At 48.2% G+C, this 15,532-nt stretch overlaps 1 protein-coding gene across 3 annotated transcripts in view; it reads right to left on the reverse strand.

Moving 5' to 3' along the window:
* Positions 1-6,798: 6,798 nt before the first annotated feature.
* The window catches only part of AP2B1 (adaptor related protein complex 2 subunit beta 1), a 111,866-nt gene continuing 103,132 nt past the window's right edge, over positions 6,799-15,532 (reverse strand). For all 3 annotated transcript variants that reach the window (XM_058675406.1, XM_058675403.1, XM_058675404.1), the window contains 2 exons: positions 14,532-14,686; positions 6,799-7,265 (listed from right to left, as the gene is read on the reverse strand). In XM_058675406.1, the coding sequence (XP_058531389.1) occupies positions 7,191-7,265; positions 14,532-14,686 (230 nt within the window). In that variant the 3' untranslated portion in view covers positions 6,799-7,190. The remainder of the gene's footprint in view (positions 7,266-14,531; positions 14,687-15,532) is intronic.

The following is a 15,532-nucleotide window of genomic DNA, read 5'->3' on the forward strand; positions in this document are numbered from 1 at the left end:
GCCCGACGGGTTCGCTGGGCAGCCGGGACTGCGTCCTCCCTACCCCGCCCCCCTCCACCCCCTGCTAGCCTCCACCTTCACCCCCTGCAGACTCCCCCTGCCAGAACCGAGCTCCGGCGTGGAGAAGTCCGGCAGTGGGACGGGCAGGCGCCTGCAACCTTTGGCCTCATCCCGACTCCGGCTCCGCAACACACTCCCGGCCGCAGTTCTGCCTTCGCCACTTTGCTTTCCCGTCCGCCGTGCGCCCTGCGCGGCAGTGTGCGGGAAACAACGAGGCTGTTCCTCACCAGCCTCCGAGGACGGAGCGGAGGGTGGTCCCCCTTGCCCTTCTGGAGCAGGGAGAGGAGGGCCGGGAGAGGCAGAGCCGGCCGGCGTGCATCCCCCAGCAATCCCAATCTCCCCCAAAACTTCTGGTCCCTTCTGCTCCCCACTGGGAAGACGCCAGCATTTGCGAGGGTTGCGGGCAGAATCGCTCATGCATTTATTCCGAAGCAGTCATCATCAGTACATGAGCAGCAGCTCACATGTACCCTTGCCGGACAGTGTACCCTAGAATTTGATCCCCACAATTCTAAAAGGTAGATGGTTTTCCCTATTTGTATTGACGAAACAGCTGAAACTGACAGAGGCTGAATAACTTTCCTTGCCTAAATGCAAAATGTGCCCTCCAAGTATTGTGAGTGGCTGGGGGAGCCGCAGAGGGGCCTGGCACGGGTCCCAGTGCCCGGAGAGCAGGCACGGAGGAGCTTGGGCATCCCTGCGGCCCCTTGATTAGAGCGTGCAGGCTGAGGAGGAGAAGGGAGGGAGTGAGTTCAGACAGATCCGGGTCCTTTTACCCCAGGACCCTGCATCCCTGATGTGCCTGAAGGCATTCCCTCAGTCAATCAGCAGACTGGACTGGCTGTCCCAGGCAGGTACTGATCCCAAATACAGTCCCTAACACCACACCCCCTTAAGCGGGGGCGGGAGGGGACTGTATTTTCTTTGGGGGGGGTCTATTTAGAGCACCAGGTCAGGGGTGGGGGTGAGGGTGGGGACAGGCCACAGCTGGAGATAAGCACAGCTAGACTCCTTCATTCTGGAACACTACTTTCTTTTTTTTTTTTTTTTTTTTTTAAAGATTTATTCATTTTATTACAGCCAGATATACACAGAGGAGGAGAGACAGAGAGGAAGATCTTCCGTCCGATGATTCACTCCCCAAGTGAGCCGCAACGGGCCTGTGCGCGCCAATCCGATGCCGGGAACCAGGAACCTCTTCCAGGTCTCCCACGCGGGTGCAGGGTCCCAATGCATTGGGCCGTCCTCGACTGCTTTCCCAGGCCACAAGCAGGGAGCTGGATGGGAAGTGGAGCTGCCGGGATTAGAACCGATGCCCATATGGGATCTCGGGGCTTTCAAGGCGAGGACTTCAGCCGCTAGACCACGCCGCCGGGCCCTGGAACACTACTTTCATGGGGGAAGAAATTCAATCTTGCTGATCCCATGGAATGACAATGGGGTCACTACCTAGGGCACTGTGCATCCCTCCATTCCATCTGGCAATAGGATCCGTGCCAGCTCAGCTCTACCAGGGGGCACTAGGCCCCAGCGCCTCCTAATGGCCTCTGGTCATTAACGTTTAATTTCAATGGAAACTGCATTGAATTGCTCTGACCTGAAGGCACAGTTAAGTCATTCTGGTTTGTTGGGAGTCACTTTGGGCTAACACACAAGCCCTTTGGGGCCTGTACACTTCCGCTATCTAGGATTCCCTTGGTGGAAAGGTTGCCAGAGGCCCTGGCCTGAGGGGGCCTGATGGCTGAAGTTCATACTTGGGCACCCAGGGAGTGGACACCTAGGCCCACCTGCAGTGCCGGAGGCTGTACAAGGCAGGACAGACTGGACCCAGACCCCAAACGCTTGCCTGCTCTGGCTTCCTAGGGCTCTTTGGCCAGATTCTGGGGCCTCTGACCCTAAATAAAGAATGAATGAATCAAGACAGGGAAAGCCAGAAACTAGACTTGACCTTCACCCCCTAACTCCTCCACAGTGGGAGAGATGGGGTTAAGTGAACTTCTCTCAGCTTGTGCCAGGAGTTGTCCACAAGGAGGTGACCCCTGGAGATAGCAGGCCTGTCCTGGACTAGTGCACCTGCTGCTGGAGCCTTTTCAAACCACTTCTCCAAGCCGAGAATCTGGGTTTGACCACCCCCCAAGTCAGTGTCGGGAACAGCAGGGCGAGAAACCGAAGATGGCAAGTTTGGAGCCAATTCGGACTTTTCAAGAAACATCCTTGTTGCTAATAACATATCTGGAGGCTGCTGGGGATTCTAGGATTAGTGTTCAGAAGATAGAAGTGGGGAGCGACGGGGGAGTGCCATCCTTCCCAAGTGCCACACCAGGTATTAAAATAAACAGGCTCTTGCCTCCTGGAGCTGGGGGTGGCAGGGAAAAGAAATCTGGGTCCAAGAGAAATCGGAAAAAGAACTAATACATCAAGTGGGAGTAGAAAGGCCCTGCTCATAGCAGCACAATCAGTAATTGCAAAAACATGGAAGCAACCAAAATGCCCATCAACAGAGGATTGGATAAGAAAGCTATGGTTCATCTACTCCATGGAATACTACTCAGCTATTAAAAAAAACAAAATGCAGTTCTTTGTGGCCAAATGGGCCAAACTGGAAACCATAATGCTAAGGGAAATGAGCCAATCCCAAAAGGTTAAATACCACATGTTTGCCTTAATTTAAGATGATATGATGTTATGTATAACATGTTATGTTATGAATGTTATATGTTGTGTATAAACTAAAATTGACGTGTAGGTGAGGTGGTCACAGAAGGTGGCTGGGAACTCGCATTTACTTTTAACATATTGGTTACTCATTACTATGTCAATTAATTCCATAATGATGTAAATTTTTGCTGATGGTATGTTGGAGCTTTCAATTGACGGGGATGATACTCTGCTGGCTCTGTCTTCAGACCAGAGAGGGTATATCTAAGAAGCCGTTGAACTTGACTGGACAATAAGATGCTGGACTCTATGTTTGGTATATGCTTGCAATGGGGGAATCTCAACTGAACTTGAGCTGTGGTTATGCAACAAGGTGGAGTTATCCACCATGGTGGGAGGGTTTGGGGAGGGGTGGGGAGAACCCAAGTACCTATGTAACTGAGTCACATAATACAATGTAATTAATGAAGTAAAAATAATAAATAATTAAAAAAAAAAAAAAAGGCCCCAACCTGGTAGCCCTCAGCTGTTTTCTGGGCTTGGGAACAGCATCTTCGAGCTGGCAGCAGTTCCCAGGTGCCCATGCAGGGGCAGAGGGTGGTGGGAGGAGGTGTGGGCAGGCAAGGCTGGACAGGGTCCCAAGCCATGTGTGGTCCTGCCACCTCTAACCTAACGAACGGGAGGTAACAGCCTCAGGGTAGCAGGTCTCACATGCTTCTCCGTTCTGTGCCACGACCTCAGTAGGGATCCTTCACCCCAGTGTACGGTGCACACCCCTGAGGAGCTCTGCAAACGTGGAGATTTGCAGAGGGCATGAGGTCTAGTGGAGAAGGCCTTGGGACACCCACATCTCACATTGGAATGTCATCGCTTCCTGTCCAGCTTCCTGCTGTGGGTACCCTCAGAGGCAGATGGCTCAAGAAGAACTTGGGTCCGCTGCCACCCATGTGGGAGACCCCTGACCCTGGGTCCAGCCTGGCTGAGTGTGGACATTTGGGGAGGGAATCAATAGATGAGAATTCTCTCTGTGCCTTTCAAAGTCTCCTAAGGGAGCATCCTGCCCCAGGCCCTAGCCCTGTCTGGTTCCAAAGAACCAGCAATAGGCCATGCAGGCGCTTCAGCAATATTGGGTGCCCAGGAGGTGAAGGCCTCTCCCTGAGATCCTGGCCCACACCAACAGCATTCTCAACTGCTGAGCCCAGCTAGATCCCACAACAGTCTCTCTGGATCCCTCACTGGATCCTCCATGAAGACAAGGATCCCACTGCTCCCCAGCTGATACTCCTGGTAGTTAGACTAAGCACAGCCCAGCAGGACGGAGACAGCTAAGGTGTCCCTAGTAGCAGAAATTCCAAGCTTCCACAGTTCATCTGTGGTGTCTGGACCCCAGGTAATACAAGCAGCTACCGTTTCTGAGCAACTACTAAGTGCCCGGTACCATGTCAGGCGCTTTATTGGGAAGGTGCGGGGTTTGTGCAAAGGCATCTTGGTGCTGGGTCCTGTGCCCTACGCAGTCAGTTCAAGAGTAAGGCCTGCAACACAAACCCAGGCAAGTAGATTTGAACTCCCCAAGAAGCCTGCTTAATGCAGCCTCAGTTCCTTCTGCTTGGAAACATGTAACTTCTGGGTCTGGGTAGGGAGGCTTTCCGAAGTTGAAAAAGATGTGTGGGACATCTAGGGTAACAGGAACTGATGGGAGCCTCTGCCATGCTCCTGCCCCAGGGCCCTTCTGCCTGGCTGCCTACAAGTCAGCACAAAGCTGCTACCGCTCTGGCTGGTGCCCCTGGGAACGTCTGCCAGGGGAGCTGGACAGGCTCCATGGGCATGCGCCACCTGCAGTGTTGGTTTGGGACCTGGCCTGCAGGAGCTTCCCTGAGGCACAGGGTTCTTCTTCAAGTCCATCTTAATTTCATCTGGCTGAGCCCCTGGGAGGGCCAGGGGAGTAAAAATAGCTCTGCCAAAGTAGATACGAATGCTGCTTTCCTTGCCTGGCCAGTTGGGAACAGACTCCACAACACAAGCTTCAATTTGTGTAAATGAGAGTTTATTGATGAAGACACAAGGTCAAGCACCCCCACTCCCACCCTCCCCAAGAACAGACCCCAACAAGAACAAGAATGATAGGCATTCTCAGGGCCATATATACCTGTCCTCTCCCCAATTTCTCCACAGGGTCCCACGCTTCACAACACAGGTACACGGGCACGCTTGGGTGAGGACAGACACTCAGGGAATCTCTGACCAGCAAGAGTTCTGGGTGTGTGTGTGCTCCCCGTGTCCTCTGCACGACACTAGCTGACATCACAAAGACACACTGAGGCAGAGGGAAGGGGCACCTGCCATCTCACTCCCCTAGTCTCGCCAACCTTGCGGCCCGAAGGGAAGCTTCCCTTGCTCTGCTTGGTGGGGTTGGAGGCCGCTCCTCAGGAGTGATGCATTCAAGGACTGTCTCAGGTCACTTCACCACTGGTGGGGCTGGGGTGGGGAGCCAGGAGACCCTCATTTCTGGGGCTAAGGGCATGTCCTTCCGTTGGCTCGCCCTGGTGCTTGCGCTTTTGTCTGGTGCTATGTCTGGTCTGAGCTGAGAACACTGCATCTGGAGTATGAATCTGCATCACTACTTGAGGCCAGTGCCTCCAGGAATGAGTTTCAATCACCAACCTGCTTTCTACCCCCTACACTGCCAGCCTACCCACCTCCCACACAGAGCTCTGTGCCACTTCTTACTCCTACATGCATGATGGGTGGGAGTGAGGGACACATTTCCTGCCACCCCCCCCACCACCACAGGGACTCTTAGAATTCTCAAGGTTAGGAAGTGGCTTTGAGGCAGCCACTCCCCAAAACCTCTGCAAGTACTTGATGATGTATGGTTATGCCTGACCCAGTGGGGCTGCCTGCACTTGCTTTCCACAACTCCTCCCGAAGAACATCATGGCTTCTGGACCATGGCGTGAGCAGGGGCAGCTGAGAGCAATCTTTGTTGTGGGGACTGAATGCTGGGAGTAGGGTCACGCAGCAAGCACCCACGGAGAGAAGGATGTGCGATGCGACAGGCTAGCGTCCAGGCCCATGCTAATAGAGCATTCCTGGACAAGCTGCACCCAGGTGTGAAGAAGGGGATCTCATGTCCTCTTCATCTGTCCACAGATGCTGAGAATTGCCTGACCTCTGGAAGGACCCAAGGCCACTGTGGGGCCTGAGGAATGTGAGAAAAGAGGGGGCTGAAGGGACAGAGAACCTATGACCTCTCTAAGCTCACTTCATCGCAGAAAGCAGCCTGCCAGCTTCCAGCATCAGCACCTCCTTCACTCTCACATCTGGATTTACCTTCAAGTAACTGACACAACACTCCATCACCACCTGATGCCAATGGACGAGGCAACAGAGTCAGCTTGGAGCAGATGAAGAGCCACAAAGCAAGCACACAAAGGCAGGAGAAAGTGGGCAGAAAAGAACACCAGCTGGAGGCAGGAGAACCCAAGGGGCGGGACGCAGCTCCCGACCAGCCCCCAGCCCTGGCAGGAAGGGATGGCTTTCTTGGCCTTCAATCTCTATGTAGACAACAGGGTTGGGGAAGTCATTAGCCTACAGTCTGTTTCAACTATGAAACTGGGAACTGAATGGGTCCCAAGAGACTCTGGGGGGTGGAAGGGGCTGGTTTCTGGCTCGGGCTTCCCATCTCGTGTTCCTTCAGCCACACCCTGACTGCGTCTGCTCAGGGGAAAGGAAGGTGGGAACTGCCACTTCCTCTCTTCTGCCTGCCAAGGCCCCGATTTTCCTGTCCCCTCAAACAGCAATCAAGGAAGAACATCCTCACCAGCCGTGCACCAGCTGAATGAGATGACAACCCAGGGGGAAGCACGAAGGTGTGGCTAAAGAAAAGAAAGGAGAAAAACACCAAAGTGCAGAGGACAAGGTCGCCACTGGCACAAATGCTCCCAGGATGTGGTGGAGACTGTCTGTTTCTGTCCAGGGCTGTGTGGTCAACGACGGCCAGCTGGCTTAATACTTTCTGCTCCTTAAATGACTCCCTCAAGTCCTCACATGTAAAAAATATATAAAACAATAAAGTGCAGCTTATGTTTCAGTGACGCTTTTCCTTGCTTTAATGTTTGTTGTCATTTTCTGCTTTTGAAATGAGCTCTTGATGACAAAATACCCAACTACACTCAAAAGAGCGTGTAGAAAAAGCCAGCCATTGGTACAACATGGAGAAGCCCATCAGGACAGACAGTAGCAGCAGGTGGTAGAGGAAGGAAGCCATAGAAGCAGTGGTTACAAATGGTCACAGGAAGCTAACACTATCCAACAGGTTGTGCCCTAAGGTTAGCACAGACTAGTCACTACCTTGGTGGGTGGCCTCAGTGAGTCTGGGTTCAGATTCTACACAGCAACAAAATTTCCTCCAGTTATGATGAGTTCTTGGCTTGTACCGATGACACGGTGACTGTGGTTGCTGGACCAGTTTATTAGTTTTTCAAAATGCTGTCATAGACCTGATAGATGTACTGAGAAACTTCGGGAGCTCTGCACTTCAGTGACAGCTGTGAGGGAGAAACACAGGATGGTTAACTCCCAAGGTATCCAAGCACTCAGGTCAAGAAAACTTAACCCATAAAGTCCTTAATTAGTAGAATGGCTTAAAACACGGTGTTTCCAGGGACTGTACATCTCAGAATTCCAATTTACCCAATGTCAAGTTGTGCTGGGTTTCTACCTACATTCTGTGTGGTTCTATGAGATTAGGAAATTATCTATACTCACAGCATCAAAGTCCATTGTTGGGCAGACAATTGTTCTAATGCTATGCAAAGAGTTGTGCAAAAGATGACCAAACCCTCAACTGATGGGTGGCTGGGTCAGCCGTCTGTTTCTCTAAAGGACAGCTGTCTCAATGCCAATTTCAGGAGGATGCGCAAAGCAAACCAAAGGCGTGAGTTACATACTTCCAAAGCACAAGTCTTGATATACACATACATATATATATATACACACACACACACTTCATATATCATATATTAAATATATATAATAAAATAGAAATACATATAAACAAATATTTAAGATATACTTATTTTTGCTGGAAATGCAGATCTACAGAGAGAAGGAGTTAACAGAGAGAAAGATCTTCCATCAGCTGGTTGGTTACTCCCCAAGTGGCTGCCAAAGGCCGGAGCTGAGCCAATCTGAAGCTAGGAGCCAAGAGTTAGGAGCTTCTCTCTGTCTCCCACATGGGGTACAGGGTCTCAAGGCTTTGGGCCATCCTCTACTGCTTTCCCAGGCCACAGCAGGCAGGGAGCTGAATGGGAAGTGGAAAAGATGGGACATGAACTGGTGCCCATATGGGATCCCAGCATGTGTGAGGCAAGGATTTAGCCACTGAGCCATCTCATCATGCTCACTATATTCTATACTTTACTGGACAGTACTCTAAGAAAACAAGGGCCAGGTGCGATGGCTCAATTGGCTAATCTTCCACCTCCAAACACTCAGATCCCATGTGAGCGCAGGTTCATGTCTCAGCTATTCCACTTTCCACCCAGTTCCCTGCTTGTGGCCTGGGAAAGCAGTCGAGGATGGCCCAAAACTTTGGGACCCTGCATATACATAGCAGACCCAGAAGCTGCTGCTGACTCCTCTTTTGGATCGGCTCAGCTCTAGCTGTTGCAGCTATTTAAGGGGTAAACCAGCAGATGGAAGAAGACCTTTCTCTCTTTCCCTCTGTAAATCTACCTTTCCAATGAAATAAACAAATTAAAAAAAAAAACTGAGCTTTCAGTCTCAATGACTGCCAAATTAAACATCAACATTAGATTTCAATGTTCAATATTGAGAATTTCACTTTTTACATCAACAAAGACAAAATTTAACTTCCAGATTTGGATCCCTTAATTATATTAGGTTAAAATTATAAAATATAACAGTGAGTTACACAAAATGTATTCTAGAAACAGAAACCTAATCACTGTTTCTTCTAATACTGAAATCATTGCTAATGTATTGATGGATATCAACAAAAGTTGTCTTTATATATATGATTTGTATTCAATTTATTTAATTTTCTTATTTTAAAAGGCAGAGTTACAGAGCGATAGGGAGAGTCACACAAATCTTCCATTCTTTGGCTCATTGCCCATGTGGCTGCCAATAGCAAGGTTTGAGCCAGGACAAAGCCAGGAGCTTCATCTAGGCCCCCATGTTGGTGGCAGTGGGCCTGGCAATTGGGTCATTTTCCCAGGCCATGAGGAGGCAATCAGAAATGGAACAACTGGGATGTGAACTAGCACCCATGTGGGATGTTGGCATCAAACACAGCAGCTTAATATGACATGCCATAAAGCCAGCTACACTATGACATTTTAAAATATTTTTACCTCTTTATTCTCTTTTAGAGACTCTGGACAATTTTAAATACTATAGAAGGTGACAATATCTTTGGAAGAAAAGTCAGAAAGACAGTGGTTAACCCCAAATTTCCTGAAAATACTCTAAAAATTAAAAAAAAAAATCCCAAAATGTTGCTTAGTTATACTTGTAATATTACCTCCAAACCATTTTCAAAACTTACTTGCTTGTCAGAGGTACAATTCAGATAAACAAAAAATATCACATTTAAGAACAACATTCAATTTAAGAAAATAAATATAGGGGTGGGTGTTGTGATCCCACCTCACAAACACGTGGGAAAATCTCAGAGCTCTGGGATGCAGTACTGACTCTGCAATCCAGCTGCCTGGGAATGTGTTGGGAGGTAGCAGATGAGACCTTAAAAAATGGGCCCCTGCCACCCATGTGGGAAACCTCGAAGGAATTCTTGGTTCTTGGCTTTGGTTGGCCCAGCCCCCACTAATACAGGTGTTTGGGGAGTGAACTAGCAATGGAAGATTTTTCAGTCTCTTTACATTTGAAATAAAATCTTTTTAAGAAAGAATATAAATATATATAGAAAATAGCTCTCTACTTTGATCCAAGTTGCAGCTTTGGGCATTTCCTGGACTCTCAACCTCCCTATTTAGGCAACTCCTGTTCATTTTCCTCCTCTTCAGCTTCTGCTTTGCCAAGGTGGTAGAAAATTCTACTGGGGGAACACGTGGGCTCAGCAAAGGGGAAGAGGAAGGCAAGTTCACGGGCACTAACTCCAGATGACAGAGCAGTCTCTTCAGTCTTCTGCTCGCTTCAGGAGCTCCTCTCTTTTGAAATGGCCCTGCAGTTGTCACTTCTTCTTTTTTAAACAATACTTGAAGTTCTACCATTCGGAGATAAGTTTATTTGTGAAGGGACCAGGTGAGCAGGGAAGGGAGGGAAGGGGAAGCATCTCCGGAGAGAAAACCGGGAGGTGGGGTGCCTCTTGAAAGAAGAGGGAGAGAGAGACACCTGTGACAGCATTTCAACTCCAAGGTCAGCATCACTATCTGCATTTTTAGGTATGTACATCAAAAATTCAGCCTTCTTCTGAGGCCCTAACCCTATTTCCAGCTCTCTGTTTTGCCTGGCACACCTCCCAACTCCACCATGGTATGCAGAATGGCACACAGGCTTCTGAAGAGTGACACTGCAGCCTTTCAGGTGGCAACTCCCTGAAGACAGCCAGGCAGCTCCACAGGTGTTCTAAAGTAGAGGTAAGAACCTCGTGACCTACATGATTTTGTACACTTTCCTAAGTCAAATGGATAGAGGTCATTTTCGGAGAATACCTCGGGATGCTGAAGGGAACAACTCACTGCATTATTTCTTCCTACTGCGCATCTACAATGGTCTGAATTTTTTTTTAAATGTTTTTAACAAATAAGGGAAGAAATGTCCTTCAGTGAATGGCAAGCCGGCGGCAGACTACTATTTTGTCATAGAAAAGGTAGAAACTGAGTAACTTAGACAAATGTCAACGTCAACGTAAAGACTTCACAAGGCCTTGGTTCTGCAGCAATAGACCTGCTCCCCTGCAAACAGCAAAGAAGAGCTTTCCATTCTCAGGGCCTTCTGGGTCAATGAGAGGGAGACGAGTCTTCAGGCAAAGACAAAGGACTGGCGGATAAAGGTAGAGGCCCAGAGTTTCCCACCTCACAAACACTTGGGAATTTCTTAGGAGACGGGATTCAGCAGCTCACACACACACACACACACACGCACGCGCTGCTGAGTTCACAACAGGGGGCTGCTGGAGAAAACACTACAAGTCTTCAGTTCTGAGCGGAATACCAGTCCCCTGGTCCATGAGACTACTTCAGAAAGTCTGTGAAACAACAGAACTAAAAGATAACTATTTTGGCTTAAAAAATGTTGAAACGAATGCATAGCTTTGTCCATAATCTTCATTTATTTTTAAGATTATTTGAAAGACAGAGCAACAGAGATATAAAGACATCTTCCATTTAATGATTCACTCCTCCAATGGCCACAACAGCCATGTCTGGGCTAGGCCAAAGCCAGGAACTCCATGCTGGCCTCCCAGACAAGCAGAAGGGCTGTAAGCACAGTGGACCACTTTTCATTGCCTTCCCAGATGCACCAGTAGGGAGCTTGACTGGAAGTAAAACAAACTGGTGCTCTGTGTTGCAAGCAATAGGTTAACCCACTGCTGCACAATGTGTCATAATACTTAGTTTCTGATTTTTTTAAGGCAGAGAGACAAAGAAACAGAGTCAAACAAAGATCTTCCAAGTGCCTGTCCCAGCCGAATGCCAGCAGCTTGAAATTCATTCCTGGTCTCTGGCATGCATGGCAGGGACTCAATCACCTATTGTCTGCCTCCCAGAGTATATTAGTGGGACGATGGATCAGACACAGAGTTCCTAGGGCTTAGACCAGGCATTCTAATATGGGATGTAGGTGTTACAAGCAAAGAATTAAAGACCTATGCCAGGGGCTGGCATTGTGACAAAACAGGCTAAGCTGGCACCTGCAATAATGGCATCTCATACAGGTACTTATTTGAGTCCTGGCTGCTCCACTTTCCATTCAGTTCCCTAGTAGTGCCAGGGAAAACAGCAGAGAAGGGCTCAAGTGTTTGGGCCCCTACACCAATGTGGGAGACTTGGACGAAGCTTCTGGCTCCTAGCTTCGGCCTAGCTCAGCTTCAGCTTTTGTAGCCATCTGGGGAGAAAAACAGCAGACAGAATATCTCTGTCTCTCCTTCTCTTTCCCTGTAACTCTGCCTTTCAAATAAATAAATCTAAATAATAATAAAAAAGAGCTGTGCAAAACATTTGTCTCTTCATGAATTTTTTTGAAGACCTTCCTCATGTGTATGAACTTCAAAATTTCTCATATTAAGTTAATCTTTTAAAATGGTCCCGGTGTGGTGGCCTAGTGGCTAAAGTCCTTGCCTTGCACATGCCAGGATCCCATATGGGCACCAGTTCTAATCCTGGCAGCTCCACTTTCCATCCAGCTCCCTGCTTGTGGCCTGGGAAAGCAGTTGAGAACGGCTCAAAGTCTTGGGACCCTGCACCTGTGTGGGAGACCTGGAGGAAGTTCCTGGCTCCTGGCTTCATATCAGCTCATCTCTGGCCATTGCAGCCAGAGAAGATGATTCATTCCCAAAGCAGCTGCAATGGCCGGTGCTGCGCCAATCTGAAGCTGGGAACCAGGAGCCTCTTCTGGGTCTCCCACGCGGGTGCAGGGTCACAAGGCTTTGGGCCGTCCTCAACTGCTTTCCCAGGCCACAAACAGGGAGCTGGATGGGAAAAGGAGCTGCTGGGATTAGAACTGGCGCCCATATGGGATCCCGGGGTGGGTTCAAGGCGAGGACTTTAGCTGCTAGGCCATGGCGCCGGGCCCAAAAATAAATCTTTAAAAAAAATCTTCTAATTCCATTTTTCTCCCTTTAAAAAAAATAAATTCAATTTAATAACAATTTATCTATTTGAAAGACAGAGATAGATATCTTCTATCCATTAGTTCACTCCCCAAATGTCCCCAATAAGCTGGGTTTGGAGCTAGGCCTGGCCAAAGCATGGAATTCAGTTCAGGTTTTCCAAGTAATTATAGATTTTAGTACTTGAGACATCACTACTTCTTCCCTGGGTGTCTGTTAGTAGCAAACTTAAATTTTAAGTGGAGTCTGGGGGTCTGGGTTGCCTGTCCGGGTCCTTGGGCCTGCCTGCAAAACTCGTCCTCCTCAGTGGAAAAAGTGGAGCAGTGGACGGCGGTCCTGGATACACATGGAGGATCTGGCAGTCCATTGGAACCTAGAGGACATCTGGTACCATAGCAGAGGAAGGAGGAGAGAGTAAACTGGACAATTAGACCAGCCAAATAGTGACAGCAAAAACCGGGGCGAATGGAAACTCTACGGTTGACTGTGTCGGGCAATGGACATTGGAAGGGTTCCCTCATCCTTCAATCAGCGAAATCAACAGCATTTCAGAACTACGGGAACCACTTGAGTAGAATTCTTGGAGGGTGCACCACATCAGGACCTCTGGTTGATATCGGGCGGCCGTTCCCCCATCTCCGGGTACTGGGGCAGTTTGGAGGTTGGGTACGGCTTATCTCATCCCTTCTCCCAGACACATGAAGAAGAAACAGAACATTTGGAAGCAAAGATCACACCCCATTTTCCCAAACTCTCAATTCTTCCCATCCTGATCAACAATGTGAATAGCATGAAAAATAAAAATAAAAACTATACATGTGAAAAAAGGAAGTGAAGCCTGGCCCATACCCAGATGCACTGATATAGGATATGGGGATACCAAGCAGTGTCTTCACTGTTGTGCCAAATGCCTGCACCTTAATTCTATTTTTTCAACAGGTTTTTGATGTACACACAATTTTCCTATATTGAAACTTATTTCTTTGTCACTTTCCTCTCTGCTCCAAAAAAAGTCTCAAACACAACAGAGGAATCAGGCATTTCTCCCTTAAGGGAAGGTGTCTGGGACAATATATAGGGCAATCCAGCTTCCTGCAAGGTACCCCGGGAGACAGTAAGTGCTGGAGTCCGACATTCACAGTGGAGACCTGGGTTTAGTTCCAGGCTCTTGACTTCAGCCTGGTCCAGCCTCACCAGTTCAGGCAGTTGGGAGGGTAAACCAGCAGACGCAAGATGGACAGCTCCCTCTCTGTGTCTGTCTCTCTACTTTGCAAGTTAAGTAATTTTTAGCAAACCTATTTTCCTCCAGGCCAAAGAGTTTTCCTTTTCTTTTCAAAATGCACAAGCCAAGCAGCATCCTATTGTAAGACCACACTTTACAACAGCAAAACAAACTAGTGCTTACAGTATCACTCCGCTGTATAACAATGTAACTGCCACTGCCCTGTGAGTACTGACAGACTTTTACTCCAGTTCAGGAAGTTATCAAAACCAAAGGCCTCTTGCAGGCGGCTAAAGGCTCGTTTCATTCTGCCTCAGCTTTTGTGAAAGTGTTTCAGGCCACACAGCACTGCTGAAAAAAGACTCCTGTTTATGACTGATGTTCTTACGTCACCAGCTACAAGAGCAGGAATGTTTTGTAGTTAGCTATATGAACACTTTCTCTAGCTGTTGATTATAGTATCACATGCACAGCTAAGTACTAATGACACTGAAGATGAAAATGCCAAGTTTTTATGGGCAACTCTTAAACACCATGAGCAGTAAGAGCTCTGCTGCTAGGAGCATGGTGACTGCTGGATGGGGCAGACACTGCAGAAAGGCCTTCTGCTGGAGCCATGTTGGGCTTCTCCAGTGACGGCTTGTTTCAGACATTTCAGGACTGAGCACTTTTAGAGGTTCTTCCAAGCTGCTAAGAAGAACAGAAACAAAACAAAACAAAACGGTTCTTCCTCCCCTGCTCTAATCCAGTCACTCATGCCGAGCAAGGCCTTACCGTGTAATTGGGGTTTCCTGGCTGGATACGTAGTTCAGCCAAAATCCAAATGCCATTGGTGAGCTTCAGGGATTGGTACAGCATGTCCTGCCCTTCCACATTCCTCTTGGCAATCGTATAAACATTGTTGTTCTGCAACTTGCTGGAGACAGTGTCTAGAAGGACAGAGTCAAAGCCCAATGCCTTCAGTTAACATCTCAAAGAAATCACGCCACCTCTCAACTGACATCCTATTCAGTCAAGTGTGCTTGAGTCGCTCTGAGGAAATGTGCACACACACATTTCAGAAAATACTTCTCCCACACATCAGCAAAGGTAAAGATCATAAAGTACCTGATCGATTCCCAGGTAGAAAACAGAAAAGGGTGCAACCATGCCAGTGTAGGGGTTACCCTGAGAGACCTCGAAACAGGTGGGTCTAATGAGCTCTGAGTCACCCACTACCTCCTGAGTCACTGTTGTTCCACTGTGAGCCCCTGAGCCTCAGCCAGCAGGGTCAGGCACCAGCACAGAGGCACAGAAATCCTGCTGGCCCAAATTCATCTATCTGCAGGCAACAAGGATTTTTGTTTTCAAAAGCAAGGAAATGATTTCTTAGTCCTTTAGGGAATACTGCAACTCCAAATTAGTAAACAGGGTCCACAAAAGACTGAAGTTATGCAAAGGTGATCACTATTATGAAATCTCAAATGTTGCTGCTGGTAGTAATGAAGTCATCATAGTCACCAACTCAAAGAGGAGGATGGTTTTCTGGCCCTATCTCAAAGACTACAGCATCGAGGAGACACGGTGTTACAGAATTAAAGGTCACTGGCATCTTTGTATAACGTCAGAGAGAGACACTTTAAGAATAGAGATGGTAAACTCTTTTTTGCTGTTTATTATGTGTTTCCGATGAAAATTCAAATTATTCATACTTATTACTTTAGGACAAGTACATTCCCCCTACATAAAAATCTCTCCTGGTCTGTTGTGCTCTCTAGGAAAAGGTTACCAGGATG

Source organism: Ochotona princeps, chromosome 17 (assembly GCF_030435755.1).
Source record: "Ochotona princeps isolate mOchPri1 chromosome 17, mOchPri1.hap1, whole genome shotgun sequence".
NCBI lineage: Eukaryota > Metazoa > Chordata > Mammalia > Lagomorpha > Ochotonidae > Ochotona > Ochotona princeps.